The sequence below is a fragment of the Gossypium hirsutum genome, chromosome D05 (genome assembly GCF_007990345.1).
Source record: "Gossypium hirsutum isolate 1008001.06 chromosome D05, Gossypium_hirsutum_v2.1, whole genome shotgun sequence".
In the NCBI taxonomy this organism is placed as follows: Eukaryota; Viridiplantae; Streptophyta; class Magnoliopsida; order Malvales; family Malvaceae; genus Gossypium; species Gossypium hirsutum.
In genome coordinates, this window is record NC_053441.1 from 22,077,721 (window position 1) to 22,095,048 (window position 17,328).

The 17,328-nt window shown below is 34.4% G+C and overlaps 2 protein-coding genes across 4 annotated transcripts; both read left to right on the forward strand.

Moving 5' to 3' along the window:
* Positions 1-256: 256 nt before the first annotated feature.
* Positions 257-13,800, forward strand: LOC107924048 (protein transport protein Sec24-like At4g32640). 3 transcript variants are annotated; one of them, XM_041094319.1, is made up of 26 exons: positions 257-522; positions 670-1,622; positions 2,150-2,389; positions 2,606-2,680; positions 2,822-2,920; positions 3,030-3,141; positions 3,507-3,634; positions 4,279-4,398; positions 5,862-5,942; positions 7,000-7,077; positions 7,222-7,314; positions 7,915-7,969; positions 8,092-8,168; positions 8,940-9,011; positions 9,165-9,248; positions 9,906-10,025; positions 10,136-10,204; positions 10,742-10,819; positions 10,933-11,071; positions 11,360-11,524; positions 11,725-11,870; positions 11,947-12,126; positions 12,661-12,749; positions 12,890-12,921; positions 13,345-13,477; positions 13,610-13,800. In XM_041094319.1, exons 2-25 carry the CDS (start codon positions 747-749, stop codon positions 13,449-13,451), a joined length of 3,315 nt encoding a protein of 1,104 aa, XP_040950253.1. In that variant the 5' UTR covers positions 257-522; positions 670-746; the 3' UTR covers positions 13,452-13,477; positions 13,610-13,800. The 3 variants fall into 3 exon arrangements, with proteins under 3 accessions (XP_040950253.1, XP_040950252.1, XP_040950251.1); XM_041094318.1 differs by having other exon boundaries at positions 258-513; XM_041094317.1 differs by having other exon boundaries at positions 258-513; positions 13,345-13,800.
* Positions 13,801-14,105: 305 nt separating this feature from the next.
* On the forward strand, positions 14,106-15,160 carry LOC107923822 (uncharacterized). Its single transcript, XM_016853970.2, has one exon. The coding sequence runs from the start codon at positions 14,280-14,282 to the stop codon at positions 15,012-15,014; it is 735 nt and encodes a 244-aa protein (XP_016709459.2). The 5' UTR covers positions 14,106-14,279; the 3' UTR covers positions 15,015-15,160.
* Positions 15,161-17,328: the final 2,168 nt, after the last annotated feature.

A 17,328-nucleotide genomic window follows, 5' to 3' on the forward strand; every position in this document is an offset into this window, starting at 1 on the left:
AAGGCTTCTATCATATGATACTTTTATCAATTTAATATGGCTTAATCAGCATTATTATCAATAATAAAAATTTATTTGATTTCGTTTTAACAATATTATTATCCGATTTAAGGGTTTAACATTCTACGGTAATAGTAAAAATTGTATAAAAAATAAAACAACAAATATGCCGTATTATGGTTACAATGTCAGTAAAAAGAAAAAACAAACAAACCATTAATTGGAAAAAAAATGGTAAATGTAACAACTCTGACTCTATCAAGGGGAGCATGAGCAATGAATGTTGCTTTTTCTTTGTTTTGAACGTCAAAAATATAATACCCGCCCCATTTTGTATCGCTTTCCTTTCTCCTTTCCTTCACCAAATCCCAATCTGCCTGTCGATCCTCCTAAATAAACCCTAATTTCTCCGTTCTCTCTTTCTAAAACCCTACTCCTTAATTTACATCATTCAGATCTTAGCTAATTGTTTCCTTCGTTCTACAGATCCGACGCAAATTTCTTCGATCACGGGTACTGAATGTAATTATGTATTCGCAATTTTATATCATTTTGCGTTATTTCATTCGATCTTATTGCTTTTGTTATTACTCTGGGATCATGATTGCTGTAGATTTATTATTTTCTTAGAATTGTTCAAAGAATTATTGGTTTTTTGGGTTTCTGTAGATTTTGATCGTGTTGTAAAAAATATATAAAGAAGAGGGATATTGAAGGAGGGGATTGGAATCGGTTTTGATTAAATTATGGCAGCTCCTGTGCCTCCAGGGGCACCTAGACCCGGCGCCAATGCACGGCAGCAATCACCACATCCTAATTTTAATCCTAATTTTCAAACCAATCCCAATTCCTTAGCCGATAACATGCAGAATATGAACCTAAATCGGCCACACTCTATGCCCAATTCTGGTCCTAGGCCTTCACCTTTTGGTCAACCACCACCCTTTCCTCAATCTTCAGTCACTGCTGGATTCCCAGTTGCTTCCCCGCCAATGTCACGGCCTGGACCACCACCAGGTATGGTGGGAAGACCTGCAGTGATTCCTGCTGGACCGCTGCAATCCACATTACCTGCAAATGTACCCCCAGGAAGACCGGTTGGTTTGCCTGTTAGTCACCCACCCCCTTTTGGGTCTAGACCTCCTCCTGCCTCATTGTCTTCATCTACAGGTGGCGCAGTTCTACCTTCTAGTGCTTTCCCATCTTCAGGTGTATCTAGTGCCGCAGCTGCACCACCACCACCAGGTACCCGCCCTAGTTCTTTTGTGTCATCTTCACCTTTGATTGGTGGTCCTGCTGGGCCAATGTCAAGTGCACGCGCTGGTCCTTCGAGTAATGGGCCACCAGCAGTTGGCGCAGGAGCTTTGCCTGGTGCACCCCAATTTCCTCCTCCTGCAATTGTTTCACAACCTCCGGTTGGACCTCCACCATCTATGATGTCAGCTAGGGCACCTGCTCAGGCTCCAACTATGCATTCTGTTTTGGGAAGTTCAGCTGCTAGTTCCCCACAAACTCCTCCTCTTCCATCGGCATCATCACCATTTCCAGCCATGACGCAGGCTAGACCACCTCCTCCAGGTTCTCCTTATGGACCACAGACATGGTCGATGCAACCCCAGCAGGTTAGCACTCAAACTTTATGATATTATGCTTTCAAGAATAACAAATGTAATCAGTTGGAATTAATCATAGATTATTTTGTTGTTGAGCTGGTCTATTAGCAACCTGCTTTGGGCATAAAAGTCATTGTTTCCTTTAATTTATGCAGTTCAAAAACTGGAACTTTTAGGTGCACTTGTTTGATGTTGATTCGAAATTTTGGCATTTTTTTAACTGTGAATGATTGGTATTGAAATCTTAGCTCTGTACTTTAGTAATTACATTAAAATTGCATCTAATGACCTGGATCTTTGGTCCAATGGCTGATGAACGTATCTTTTTGCTTGAATCAATTAGAAGTTGGTTATTGATTCAATAAGGTCAAATTTGATCAATTGGCATATGACATTTTGGTCTAAACCATTTTAAGACGATGCATATGAGGTGCTAAAAATTCTAAGTACAGGGTTGTGTGGATTGGTATAAGTGGATTTGCATTTTGTTCGTTTCCTTCAAAGATTTAGATTCTGAATGTTTCTATTTGCTTTAGGGAACCCAACCTTCTCATATTCCTGGCTCTACTCATGCACAACGTCCAAGAATGTTTGGAATGCCACAACAAGCACTACCAAATCAAGCTATGACTAACATTCCACCTGCACTGGGCCAACCTGGAGCACCTATGTCAGGGTCATCAAAGATTGATCCTAATCAAATTCCAAGACCTATTCCAAATGCAACACCAATCGTTTATGAAACTCGCCATGGCAACTCAGCAAATCCTCCTCCGGTATTATCTTTGATCATTTCAAAGGCTTAGAGAGGAAATTACTTAATTCACCTGGAACTAGCTAATTTGTCTATTCCTTTTTATCTTTATTTAAGCTTAGGTTCATAATTCTTTTTATGGGTTGTTAGTGCATGTATGCATACTGCTATAACAACTTCGTATATAGCTGCAGTTTGAATTTTGTTACTTATCCTGATGACTTGTAATCTTTTGAAGCCTGCTACAAGTGATTACATTGTCAGAGACACCGGGAATTGTAGTCCACGATATATGAGATGTACCATCAATCAGGTCATGACAAACTATATGAATTTATTGTGGCTTATTTACTCTGTAATTGCATAATATTTTAATGAGGTTTGTGCTGCAATTTCCCAACCAGTACTCATTGTTATGTTTTATGTACTTGTTTATTTTCTTTTCATATAATAGATCCCTTGCACGGGCGACCTTTTGACAACCTCTGCGATGCAGCTGGCTTTGTTAGTACAACCTATGTCCCTCCCTCATCCATCGGAGGATCCTATTCAGGTAATGTTATAGGAAACTTGCACTACTAGTTCGCTATCCAAATTGTCAAGACCACCATGAATTTTGAAAATTCCCTTTACTCATCATATTTTGAAAATTTCTCCTATAGGTCGTGGATTTTGGGGAAAGTGGTCCTGTTCGATGTTCTCGCTGCAAAGGTTACATAAATCCTTTCATGAAGTTCATTGATCAGGGAAGGAAGTTTATCTGCAATTTGTGTGGTCAGTATTATTTATCTTTATCTGTTGCTTGTGTTTCATTGCTGTATTACACTTTGGGAATTAAACAGTGGATTAGTACTAATTATTATTTGAGAAATTTTATTTGGAAGTTGTTTGAAGTGCCATTTATGATTCAAATGTAATAATATTCTCCAAGTATCTTAGTTGTTGGCTATATGTTTCTTAGATTGCATAGTGATCTGTGCTTCTATTCTTAGTATATTGGATTTTATCAATTTTGCATTTACTATTTTACACATAAATGCCATGACCACAGACATTGAACTTGTCTATTTCCAATCTCTGGTTGTGTTGCTGTAATGTAGCAAGGTGGCAATGTCACTGATTATGTTATTTTCTTTCAGGGTTTACTGATGATACTCCCCGTGACTACCATTGCAACCTTGGTCCTGATGGCCGGCGTAGAGATGCTGATGAGAGGCCTGAGCTTTGTAGAGGAACAGTTGAATTTGTTGCTTCAAAAGAGTACATGGTTTGTTAAATTTATAAGTTTGTAAATTTAAATTGATTTTTTTGGTAAATTTCATGTTCGTTTTACGATCCATGTTCAGGGTTTGTGGCTACCCCTTCCAACAATGTTGTCTCCCAACACTTGGTGTAAATTTTTAGTTGATAAACATGTCTATTTCTACTTTATTTAACTGTAGCTACATCTCTTCCTCGTTTGTTTCTTAAATGCTTAAGTAGCAATTTTAAGATGAATGCATATATCTTTGGATAATGTATCAATGAAAGGATAATTTAACATTTGATTAGCTTAGCCTAGTAACATATTAGTTTCTGCAGGTAGATGTATCTTTTGGTTGTCTTCCTGATTGACTTAAGACGGTGAATCTTTCCTTTTACAACTTTGACTGATCTGGCATTCCAGGGGTAGTGCCCAAAAGATTAAGATGAACTAAAAAATGACAAATGAGGGGGAAAAACAATTTAAACAATTCCAAATTATGCTAACATTTGGTAGTATTTAGTTGTATGAAACTATTCTGTCCAGAGGTTTACCAGGGTCTTTTTCTTTTTCTTCTTTCATCTGTTTTGTTTTTTGTTTTTGTTAATTCTTTAATTGGATGAGATCATCAGAGCATAGTTCATTCTTTTGATTGAATTTCTATTCAGGTCCGTGATCCAATGCCGGCTGTGTATTTTTTCCTAATTGATGTGTCCATGAATGCTGTGCAAACTGGTGCCACTGCTGCAGCTTGCAGTGCGATTAATCAAGTTATTTCTGATCTTCCTGTGAGTTCCATATCAATTTCTAGAAGTTCTTTCTAGTTGTAATTTATCAATCTAGTTGTTCATTCCCCCCTCCCCCCTAAAACAAGTTCTCTTTGCTGCATTATATCAGTAGATGTGGAAACTATTCTGAGATCTTAGTTTGTGTTTTGATCTATCTTTTATCATTAATCACTGTGTCAAATTTATTTGTCGAATTTTGCGCTGTTAAATTCTCAAGAATGGGGTTCTTTACTGTTTGTGTTCATTGTTAGAAAAGATCATGAGCCATTTTCTTTTCTTTTTTGTTCCCCCTTGAGTAATGTATCATACGTTTTATCTTTGTGTATGTATTTTCCTAGACATTATTGTATCTTGAGGCTTAGTTCTTTATCCGAACTCTTCCTAGATAAATTTGCACTGAAGCGTTTCTTTCCTCAGTTTCAAGTTAGTCACAAGATGCACATCTACCACAGATCCCCTTTTTATTTTTTCTTAGTTCCAACAGGAGGTACTAGAGGTACTGTTGTTAATGCAATATTGCTGTGTTTTTTGTATTTCTTTTTTCTCTTGAAAGTGAGTTGTTTGTGCGTTAAAGAAAAAAAAAATTGAAATGTAAATTCTTGTTTTAGTGACAAAATAGGGGTTGTGAAGTGGGAATGGCTCCACATGAACCTTTGAGTCAGTTTGTTGATATAACCTTGTGTGATTATTGCATTTCCTTTTTCTCTTGATAGTATGCTGTTTGTGCATTAAACAAACAAAGTTAAAATTTGAAGTGTGAGTTTGTTGATGTAACATCTGGTGATTATTGCAATTCTTTGTTGTCTTTAAAGTATGCTGTTTGTGCATTAAAGAAACTAGTTGAAATTTAAATTTTTGTTATAATAGCAAAATAGAGGTTGTGAAGTGCCAATGGCTCCACATGAACCTTTGAGTCAGTTTTGGTGTTCACAGTTAAGGGTTTAATGCTTTATTCTAAGTACATTTTTAGTTGAGAAATCTAATATGGATTATTAATTTGGCTCAATTTTATTTCTTGTATTCAAATGATTATCTTTTTTTTTCGATGGCTTTAGGAGAAAAGTTTATAAGAAAATAACAAAAAATGGCTTTGCCATGTGCTTAGTTTTGGTCATGATAGACCAATTTGTTTCAATTGTTTGTCTTTGTTAAAATTGGATTTGGGATTATGTTAGAGTATTTCCGTTGAGTGTGGTGGTAAATCATGACATTGTGTGATTTTAGCCAAGACAACTTATGATGGTTGCATATCTGGCTTGGCTAATGTCCTTTGCAATGCTTTCTAAAGATAATGCAAGTTCTACTTCTTTGTCTGCAATAATTGATGCCTGATACTGTTAGTTGAGTTGGAGGTTGATACATGGGCTTGCATCTTTCCTTTTCCATTCTGTCCATTGGTTTCTTCTCAACATATACAAGGCAATGGAAGTTCAGTTGCTTGATGTGCTAATTGCTTATTGCAGGAAGGTACTCGTACACAGGTCGGAATAGCAACATTTGACTCAACAATCCATTTTTATAATTTAAAACGGGCACTGCAACAGGTCAGTATTAGTTGTTTTCCTTCATTTAACATTCCCTCTTTCCGGCAACTATTATACTGGGTAGAAGATTTTTCATGGTTTCATCATGTGGGATGCTTTCTGTTTAAGAAAGGAAGCCAATTTGGCCATAATAACATATAAAGTATTCTAATATTTTTAAGAAGTTTTAAGAATTTATTTCAAGTAGTGTCATTGAGATTTTACTGTGTATTAAGCATATTCTGGGTTGTGTTACATGCTTTAAACTTGAATTTGTCAACATAGGATCACATAATTATGATTTTGGTGCTGCAGCCTTGCATTTTGGATGATTCTATTATGTGTCTAAGTGAGATTTAATTTATCATGAGTAATCAATGCAGATCAATAAAACAGTGATTTAAGTGGTATATACACCCACATATGTGGGATCCATTTAAACTAGAGTAAAATGAAATTACTTTTACGCACTTGCATAACTTTTTATACAATTTATACTTCTTTAATCTGTCTGTCATATTTCATCAATTAAATATATATTAAAAAGACGGTATTTGCCATTGATATGATAGAAATGTTAGATCGATTTGAAACTTTACATGTACGATTAGTACAATTATATTGCTATGTGCCGTAGTCAGTTTTAAATAGTGTAAGTGGACTCTCTCTCTCTCTCTCTCTATATATATATATATATAAGAAGTTTAAATTGTGGAAATCATCTTTACTCATTTTAGTATAAGAGACATGAAATTAGTAGTTAGTAACTTTGCTTGTTACTTATCATCGCAAGAAAAAACAGGGAGGGGGATAAAAAGAAACATGCTGTTAATAATGTGTTTGTGTGTCCAAATAGCATTACAAGAAGTATTGTTTTGAGGACATCTACCTTAGTCTCTTTGTCTCTTAAAATTGAGATTTTGTTTGGAATATGGCATGAATGTTTCAAGTTTCATATTTTATAGATCAGTGAAAACTCGTTCGAATTTATTTTATATGATCTTTTTTTCTCTGATATAATATACCACAGAACATCTTGAAATTGTCCTTTAGCTGATTTGCTGTCTTAAATTTGTAGCCATTGATGCTTATCGTTCCTGACATACAAGATGTCTATACCCCTCTTGAAACAGATGTCATTGTTCAGCTTTCTGAGGTTAGTTCTTAATTTATGGGATTTTTTCTTGTATTTGTTGAAGTTTACAAGTTGTAAATTAAACAGTGGCTGATCCTGTCGTGTCATACTTGAGATTTATCTAATACTTTATGCTGACTTTGGTTTTTTCTTCCGAGTATTCAGTGCCGCCAGCATTTAGAGCTATTGCTTGAAAACATCCCAACAATGTTTCAGACTAGTACAACTGCTGAGTCATGTTTTGGTGCTGCAATTAAGGTAAGCCATTTCAAGGTGATATTATAAATTAACAGATAAAATTCTTGTGCTCTACAGATTTCGATCATTAATTGGATACTGTTGTCTTTTTCTAATACAAGAAGAGACCAATAGGATCAAACTTACGAGTTATGGACCCCACTCAGTCCCACTGATCCTACCACCAGAGCAATCCTAGGTGGCAATGGGATATTCATTAACTTGCCAAATTGTATAGCAAGTTAATGAGTTTTGTTATTTTATAGTGTCCAGAACCAGAGGATTTTGTCGTAGATTAAACTGTTTCCTAGACCCTAGTTAAGGAAATGCATTGATGTTATAATCACAAATATCAAACAAAGTGGGAATTTTTCGAGGTTTGAAAGGCTAGAAACTTAACCCCTGCTTCTTAAACAAATCATGTTTGAAAACTTTAGCTCTCCTTGAGGTTTTTGGCTGCTGGTTGGCATTTGATGGAGAAAGGTGCCTGATTGATCAAGGTTAAGAGGTTTACAGATTCCTGGAAAGTTAATAACGCCTGGTCGTAATTTAGGGTGTGCAGCAATTCTTGTACATTTAAAGTGTAGATGTTGATATCTTGGTGTTCTTTATATATTTCAGGCTGCATTCTTGGCCATGAAAAGTACTGGAGGGAAGCTTCTAGTGTTTCAGTCAGGCAAGTTCTCATGTACCTATTCGACATTTGCATGTTCTGGAATGTGTATCATACAGTTTTTTTAGATAGAATTTATTATATTATGTCCCACATTTCTCTAATGAACATATGTTTTGTGACAGTCTTGCCATCTGTTGGCATTGGTGCCCTATCTTCTAGGGAGGCTGAAGGGAGAACTAACATTTCTGCTAGCGAAAAGGTTTGCTAATGTTGTTCAATTGTTTCCTCTCCGTTTTCCTTTCATATTATGGTTGTTCTTTTTGATGGAGATGTTATCCCTCCAGACTTAAAAACCAAAAAAAGGTGGAATCTTCTGTTTGTTTGTCCAACTTCAGTTTTATAGCTGCTACATCTCTTCTCTGAAACCTGCTTTATCTGTTTAACATTTGCAAATTGATACTTTCAGCTATTCAGAGTATTGGGATAGTTAGTGCATAAGAATTTGATTTATTATGACCCTGGTGAATCTGTTTTCTAATTTATTAGTAGAAATTCTTCTTTGATTTTCTAGATGTAGATATTGATAATCTTATTTCAAATATCATGTTTGGCATAGACTCTTTTCCGAACCAAAAAGTGATATTGTTGCAAAGTTAGGCTTTTAATTCCGGTATTATGTTTTAGTTGATAGGCATTCAATGGTTTGGTCCTTTTGGGGTGGTTATGGTTATACTTATCATCTTTGTAGTGCATGGTGATTTTCACTTGATAGTGGATGCGTGTGAGTCCCCTTCTCAGAGAAAGAAAGAAAACAAATCATCCATAAATTCATAAAAGAATTTGCCAACTATTAATCAGATTTTCAGATACAAATATCTTATTTTTCAGCACTTTCATATTTGAATCTCCTTTGATGTTATGTTTATTATAAATTCAGAATATTTCTAATTGAAGCAGGAACTATCTTTTATTCAATGCAAGATAGAATTCTTCTTCTTTTTTGATTTTCCCCCCATTTCTAATTGATTAGGAGGCTCATAAATTACTGCAACGAGCTGACAAAATTCTCAAGACAATGGCAATTGAATTTGCTGAGTATCAGGTAAACTTAAAGTAGATTTTTTCTACTTGATACCATTATGATGTGATATAAAAAATCTGCCTGATGAATGCTTGTTGAAATTCATGCTGGTTAGATAAATCTATGTTATGACCCAATTTTTTCAGCATGGTCTTGTATTGCATTTCATGGCAGGTCTGTGTCGATGTTTTTGTAACTACTCAGACTTACGTGGATATTGCTTCCATCTCTGTCATCCCAAGAACAACTGGAGGCCAGGTATTAACCTTGCATTTTCTGTTGCAAACCTTGCGTGTGGCTGTGCTTAAAATTTTCTGTTGCATAGTACTTCAAAATCTTTGTATTTCAGTATTTATTGGGACATCTTTGTGCTTAAGTCAGGTTATAAAATGCAAGTTACTACTAAAATCGGGACATGGTAGCTTTTCTTATTTTTCTGACTCTGTTTATGGAATCTTCAAAACCACATCCAAATAATTTATATACGGGGCCTGCTGAGTCTCCATTACATGCATTAGTTTCCCTGGTTAAACAGTATAAAACTATGGATGAAGTGCATCTCAAGTTTAAAGGGAGCGGTAAAAACATTCCCCTTTTTTTTGGTTAGAAAAGAAGTTGTCTTTATGTCTTTTTGCGATAAACTACATTACTCCCTTGTCATTGTTAGTGAACTTGCTGGTGTCATCCTCCTCCTACTTGTTTATTGGTCCCAGCAGAGTACTAATCAATAAAAAAACTTTTAGCCTGTCGCATGCTTTGGTGAAACTTTAGAACCTGACTACATATTGATGTATATATTACTCACCTCCAAATCTCTACATGTTGAACTTCTATGTACGAGAACTTCAGTATCAGATCGCAGAGTTATTTTTTGAGTGGAAGACTCACTTTTCAACGCGTTTCTCCTGACTCCAGGTTTATTATTATTACCCCTTCTCTGCTGTATCTGATCCTGCAAAGCTCTACAATGACCTTAGATGGAACATCACTAGGCCCCAAGGTTTTGAGGCTGTCATGCGCGTAAGATGCAGCCAGGTAACATTTCTGTTTTGCTCTGTTTCTTAAGTGACATATTGATACATGACTTATCGCATTATGATGATAATAACCATGTTGTTATATGTTTTCCCCTCGAATGCTTGTAGGGTATTCAAGTTCAAGATTACTCTGGAAACTTCTGCAAACGCATTCCAACTGATGTTGACCTAGCTGGGGTTTGTGCTCTTTTTGAAAAATACTGGGTCTTATATTTCTCATTAATGTGTTTTAGCTTCTTAACCACAGTTGTTTTAATTATTTTATTACTTAAGCATGATTCAAAAATCTGATCATAATTGCTGTCACTGTTTGGTTAACCTACGAAATATAAAATTATTTTTGTGCAAAATGTTTAGCTTTGAGCTCAAGTTGGATGATTAGCTAACCCTTGCAGAAAGGGGAAAAAAAGAGTTAGAAAATATGCTTCGATCAAATATGTAGGATATAATGCTTCTAGCTGGGTTCCAAAATGAGATATTCCTTATTCAATGTTTGTCCCTTGCCACGTGTATTTTTGTGCTTTCATGAGCCATAAGTTTGTAGCTCATGAATTGGCAATTTTGCTTCATATATATATAAATTTTTTATAAAAAGAAATTGTACACATTTTTCTACTAAAGGATTTTGACATGGTTAAGCTCTGCTTGAGCAGATATTTTTAGTGTTTTATCTATATCAGTCTGTCTCAATCATGACCTGTCCTTGTTATCCAGATTGACTGTGACAAATGCATTTTGGTAACATTAAAGCATGATGACAAATTACAAGATGGTTCTGAATGTGGCTTTCAGGTACTAATTAATGGTGTCTGAATTTTTAATCTCCATGTTTCTTACATTATTTGTTAGCATTGACAAGTTGAAAAATTTTATGCATCCATAATATTCTGGCTTTAACTTTCCAGTGTGCCCTTCTCTATACCACTGTTTATGGACAAAGAAGAATTCGAGTCACAAACTTATCCTTGCCGTGCACAAATATGCTAAGTAATTTGTTTCGCTCTGCTGACTTGGATACTCAATTCACATGTTTCTTAAAGCAAGGTATTTGAATCTGCATTGTACATCTTTCTTTATCTTCTTTTCCCTTTTTGGTGAATTGATTGTGCAAGTTTACTGGTTTTGTTCTTTATCTTGGCCTGTTTGCTCTGCTTCAAACTGTGATTTGAAGATGCCCTGCATTTCCATTATTTGTCCAATTACGGATTGGTCCTACGTCAATGAGATACTTGGTTATTTTATCCAAAGAGTTTTGGCGCAGTTTTTTTCATGGTATCATTCTGCACAAATACTGACAATCTATTGCATTTCACTAATTTACCTTGAATGCAGCTGCAATTGAAATTCCTACATGCCCGCTTCTTCAAGTGAGGGACCATGTTACAAATCTTTGCATCAACATTCTGCTTTCATATCGTAAATTTTGCGCCACAGTATCATCAACTGGACAGCTTATTCTTCCTGAGGCTCTTAAGCTTCTCCCTCTGTATACTCTTGGTATAAATATTTCTTTTTGTTAGTTTATCTACTTGATCTGTATCTCATTCATTTCCATTATTATTATTTTAGTTAATCTTCATCTTCAAACTTTTTCTTCCATTTTGGCAAATCCTGTGGCAGAAACTCAAGACATCTTGTCAAGGAAAAATTGAAGTATTTTTCATCTGTTGATAAATTTTGTCTTTTCCTTTCTTCAGCATTAATCAAGAGTAGAGGGTTGCGAAATGATGGCAGAATAGATGACCGTTCCTTCTGGTTCAATTATGTTTCCTCCCTTTCTACTCCTTTGGCAATCCCATTGGTTTATCCCAGGATGTTTGCCATCCACAATGTTGATACAAAGGTAATAAAATTTCTAGTTGGCTTATGGTCCAAAGTGTTTTAACCATGCCAACTGACAATTTATGCTTGCTGGACAGGATGGAAATGAATCTGTTCTTCCTCCTACAATCCCACTTTCTAGTGAACATGTCTGTGATGATGGAATCTATCTTCTTGAGAATGGTGAGGACGCTTTAATATATTTTGGAAGCTCAGTGGATTCAAGTATCTTGCAACAACTTTTTGGCTTTACCTCAGTCGACGAAGTACCCACTCAGGTACTTTGTTTTACTTCCGTTTTTTTTAAATCCTCATTAATTCGTTAATTTATTATAAACAACTTGTTAAGCACCTGAAATTGTATTTCCTGATTTTTCAGGTTTTTGTCTGCTGAAAATAAGCTTAGGATATTTTTTATATTTAAATACTAATTAACTCAAATGGTCCATTGTATATTGAATTGACCTCATCCGGGTTATGATTTGAAATTGCTATTAAACTACCTGTATGGTGAATTTTGTGTGCCACTCCGCATGCTGTTTCATTTTCCTTCCATTAATAGTGAGAATTTTTCTTTGTTATTTATGGAGTACTTGATTTTTGGATTGGATGAGTAGAGTCTTGAAAACTGTTTTGCTTGATGACTGACTAGTATGGCAGTCAAATGGGTGACCCTGGATTCAAATGTTAGGATTACGGGGTTAGGTTATCCCCTGTAAATATGGTTCACTTTTAAGCTTTATTCAGTGTCTAGACCCTTTCACTTACCCTGTACAGACATTAACGCTCTTTTGTCAACATTGTATGTTCAGTTTGTGATGCAGCAATTTTCCAATCCTTTATCAAAGAACTTCAATGATGTAGTCAATGTGATTCGCCAACAAAGATGCTCCTACCTTCGGTATGATTAATGGTGGTTTCTTTAGTGTTATTTTACTCCAAAAGGAACAGTTTCTGTTCCATCTCCTTCATAGCCAAATTGAACACCATTTCTCTGTTTAATACAATTTTATCTTTACATTCTCTCATTTTCTGTTGCAGTTTCGCATTGTGCAAGAAGGGGGATCCGTCGGGTAAGTGCATTGAACTTCCTTCTCACGCAAAACTATGATATGGTTAAATAAATTATCCTAGTCAGCTGAGCCACTGGTGTAGTGACAAAAGTCCAGGTTCAAATCCTGGACACCATTCCCCCACCACCTCCTTACAAAAGTATTAAATATATCCTATGTAGAATATTTTGACCGAAATAGCCATGGATTCTTCCAACATGCATCATATAAACTTTTCTCAACTATGTAATAGAGAGAGGTTGTTTAATTCTTGTCCGAGAGTTTTTGCCTTGGTTTTATTGCGACAATGAAGCAAATTGCTTCTATGGTTGCAGGTTTCGTATTGTCAGAGTAGTTGGTATATAATCATTTCTATTTTAGAAAAAAAGAAAAGAAAAGCAAATATATTAGGGGATTCTCATGATTGAATTTCTACATTTTCAGGAATGGCGTTCGTATCTTGCATGGTAGAAGACAAGAATGCAAATGGGCCATCGTATGTGGAGTTTCTTGTACATATTCATCGGCAAATCCAAATGAAAATGTCTTGATAAGTTTCAAGCTTCCTCAACAACAGGTATTCAATTTTGATTTGGGATTTTGCATGAAGAAGAAAGAATCCGAGTGGCCTCCTGTTCGGAGTTTCTTGTACATATACTGTGCGGCGACTGGAGTGAAAGTTTTACAGAATGTTTTATGCTTTTTACAGTTGGCTTCACAAGTAGTGATGGCACTTGGAGATCAAAAGCTGCACACAAACATTGTAATTTCATATCTTATATCAATTATTTATTTCCTGGAACCCCAATTTTGAGCTAAACAAAGGTTCTTAATTGTACCCAACTTTGGCAGTGAGGTACTTGAATTACTAATAATGCAATTATTTTCGGCTTTTTGTTACCTACTTCTCCTAGTCTTTCCGATAATGAACTATCCAAATTTCAATTTGACTTTGGATAATGAATCAGGGTACCCAAATTTCAACCCTTTTTTTTTTAATTTATGTTTTAAAAAATTAACTTACTAAATTTAAATATTTATTAATTTCAAGCTGGATTAGATTTTTTTTAATTTAAAATAGAGAATACTAAATAAATGAAATCCGATAATGCAAATATCCAGCCTTATCCTATCCTATTCGACGGTCCTTAATATTCCTACATTTGTTTATATTTTAAAAATTTAACTAAGAACTTATCCATAAATAAGGATTTGAGTTTGAGTAGGATTATAATGTAATATGTAAACATGCAATTTACCTATTTGGTGTAGAATTGTAGAAGAAATAGGAAAAATTAAGCCCCTATAAAAAACTAATCCCATAACTTTATATCATTTGTATTCACTCTCAACATCAAAAAGGTTGCAAGATAATAGCAATGGCGGCTTCCATTTACCGTATCAAGCTAAGGGAAGTAACCAATAATCTTGAAGTACAACAACATTATAGTCATATCCCATATGACTTTTTCAACATAGTTGTGGGGATTCGTTTCGTTTCATCTCTTAATAGGGAAACAATGTTAGGAAGTTTCAATGAGTCCGTCACATATTGTCGGGACACCATTTTATCCGACAAAGACGGCCCCAACATCCTACTCTCCTTGTTAGAAAGAACGGGTGCACCTCTAGGCTACATTCGGACCTTCATCATTCCTGGTATTTTGTCTTATGCACGGCAGTTACATAGTAACCCCCTTAACTTTGCACGTAAACTCATTTCCTTTGAAGTGGAAGTATTCATCAAGGTGCTGGTTGATAATTTTGATGATGAGGCCGATGAACCGAATGGCAATGACAATGATGATGGTGATGGTGATGATGAGGACACATTGAATTTCAAGCCTGCTACATGTTTGTCGGTTCAAGCTTTGAGAAGGTATAAATGGGGTGATGATGAAGAACAAGATCGCCTGCCTTTGAAGAAGAGGAGGAGATTACGTGAGGGTTTGAACTCAACGAACAAAGAATGTGCTATCTGCCTCGATGAGTTCTCGGAGGGTGACGAGGTTGCCTCGATGCCATGCACACATGTGTTCCATGATGGTTGCATCATTAAGTGGTTGAAGACCAGTCACCTGTGCCCGTTGTGCCGGTTCCAGATGCCAACTTGATTCCATCTTCTTCTTTTACTATCTTGACGAAAGATGTAAATTTTCACATCTTAGTTAGTATCTAATACTATCTAATTGTAAGTTTCATGAATAGATTTAAAACACGAGTTTATGAGAAAGGAGCAAATATGACTCCATTGCTTACAGGTTTCTTACTGTCGGAATAATTGGTATATAAAAAAAATGCAATTATTTGTAATCATTGTTACTAATGATATGGTTTATTGCAAAAATAGGTTAATCAAATAAATTGTTTGCAAATTCACGAGCATGGCAGAACATAATTACATTTTGTTTATCCCTGCACCATTCTAAAGCTATCTGCACACATTTAAATGCCAAAATCTCAGCATATCAATGCCACTCTGCTTCACAATTGCAATTATAAGCTTTTTAATATCTCATCTTACCTCTTCTTCTTCTTTTTTCTAAATTAAATGCTTTCAAGATTTGTTGATGAGGTGTTCGCAAGGTTGAGATTTTCGATTTTAAATGTCTGGATTCGAATTTATCATATAAAAATTCATGTACAGACTAATTGATTAGTTAAGTTGAGTTTAAGTAGTATTAAATTATACAATATTTATAACGGTGGATTCAGATTAAAACTGTTGTTGATATAATAGTTGCATGAAACAGTTGGCTGTGTTTCCTACCATCACAACTGATATTCAAAATTTAATTTTGAGTTACAGTAATGAAGAATGGGTAATCAATAGTAATGATTTGTAGTTGTAATTATATATACAAACTCTTTTTAAAAAATAAAAATTAAATCAAACATTTATTTCATTAGACATCAATTTCGGCAGTACGAGGATGGCAGCTACTGCTGGACTACTGATTAAAATGGGCATCTTAGACTAATTAGTTCTAAAGCCTCAACACAAAATTTCCTTTCATTTATGAGGTTATAGAAAGAGAACACGAAAATGGGGATTTGACTACACACAAAAAAGAAAAACCTATAAAAGCTTAATAATTATTAATATTTTTATAATTTTGTGTTAATCCAAAATAAATTTGGGTTCATTTGAATTTAACACACTATTAAATTAGTGAAATCTAAAGACCCTAAATTTTAGGGTTGAATTGGATTTGGTTTGATAAATCTTTCATAATAATTTATTTAATTTTATTCTTAATTTTTTAATATTAATTTTTTGTTTTAGGGTTTTTTTTTAAATTGTGTTGATAAAGTGGATATTGTTGTATGATTTCTAGATATTATTTGGTGAAGTTTTAAAGTCTTTTTCATAAATTTTTTTTTAAATTAACTTTTCAAGTAAAAAAAACAAAAACTTTTATGCATTATTTTTTAAATTATTCTTATTTATTATATTTTAAGTTATATTTCCTATTTTAAATATGAAATATTTATATTACTTTATAAAAACTTAAAATTAATTATAGATTAAATAAAAAATAAAATTCAATTCAATTTTGATTTTCAATTTCTCTTTTCTTTCTTTCTTTTTTCTCAGACCTATAAAATATATAGCTTCCTCCCCTACTTATAGGTTGAATTAATTTTGGATATTCATTAACGGAAGAACTATTTAAAAAAAATATCTTTAAGTCAAAATAAAAGAACAAAAACTTATTATAAAATTTAGAACTTTACTCATATTTTAAATAAATTTATATATTTATGGGTGACGTTAATAGTTTAAATAATTAATGTTGCATTGATGAGTGAAGAACTTATTTGTAGCGTTGAGATTGCTAAATGAGTGTATAGCTACCTTCACCCTTCTAACCCCAAACCAAACCCAACCAATCCCCTTTTTTATGCCTAAAAACACAACCAAAATAGTAAATAATTTCAAGCCATCAATTCAAAAAGAAGACCAAACGATGATGTGATCGGATGGTTCCTATGTTCCCGCACCATTTTCCCTCTCTAAGCAACACGTGGCAGACAACCAATTGGACCCACACTCAAAATTTTCCCCATAAATAAATAAATAAAAAGGGTTAAAAAGGATTAAAAAGAAAAGCAACTTTCCTACTATAGACACCGTGGAGGTAAATATTGCAATATTAGAAGACCCTATACAATGTATGATATCAATATGATGAAAATGTGAAAATACAATATAACCCGCTTGTTTCTAATGCATGGTTTTAACCGTATCACACTATGTATCATCTATTAACCAAATAGATTCTTTATTTTTGGTTCAAACCGAACGTGAAATAGAGGAATTACAAGTATATTACAATTAAATAGATCCCACCCACACGATTTCTTATATCTACTTATTTTTCAGGATCATATTTATGCACTTGCTCATGAACATGGTTTAAATAA

What these genes read in the sequence shown, in the direction of transcription:
- LOC107923822 (XM_016853970.2), top strand. Translation starts at nt 14,280, where the DNA reads ATGGCGGCTTCCATTTACCGTATCAAGCTAAGGGAAGTAACCAATAAT.
- LOC107924048 (XM_041094319.1), top strand. Translation starts at nt 747, where the DNA reads ATGGCAGCTCCTGTGCCTCCAGGGGCACCTAGACCCGGCGCCAATGCA. An exon ending in CTGATGTTGACCTAGCTGGG is followed by an intron (nt 10,205 to 10,741) that starts GTTTGTGCTCTT and finishes CTTGTTATCCAG; the next exon opens with ATTGACTGTGACAAATGCAT. An exon ending in CAAAGATGCTCCTACCTTCG is followed by an intron (nt 12,750 to 12,889) that starts GTATGATTAATG and finishes TTTCTGTTGCAG; the next exon opens with TTTCGCATTGTGCAAGAAGG.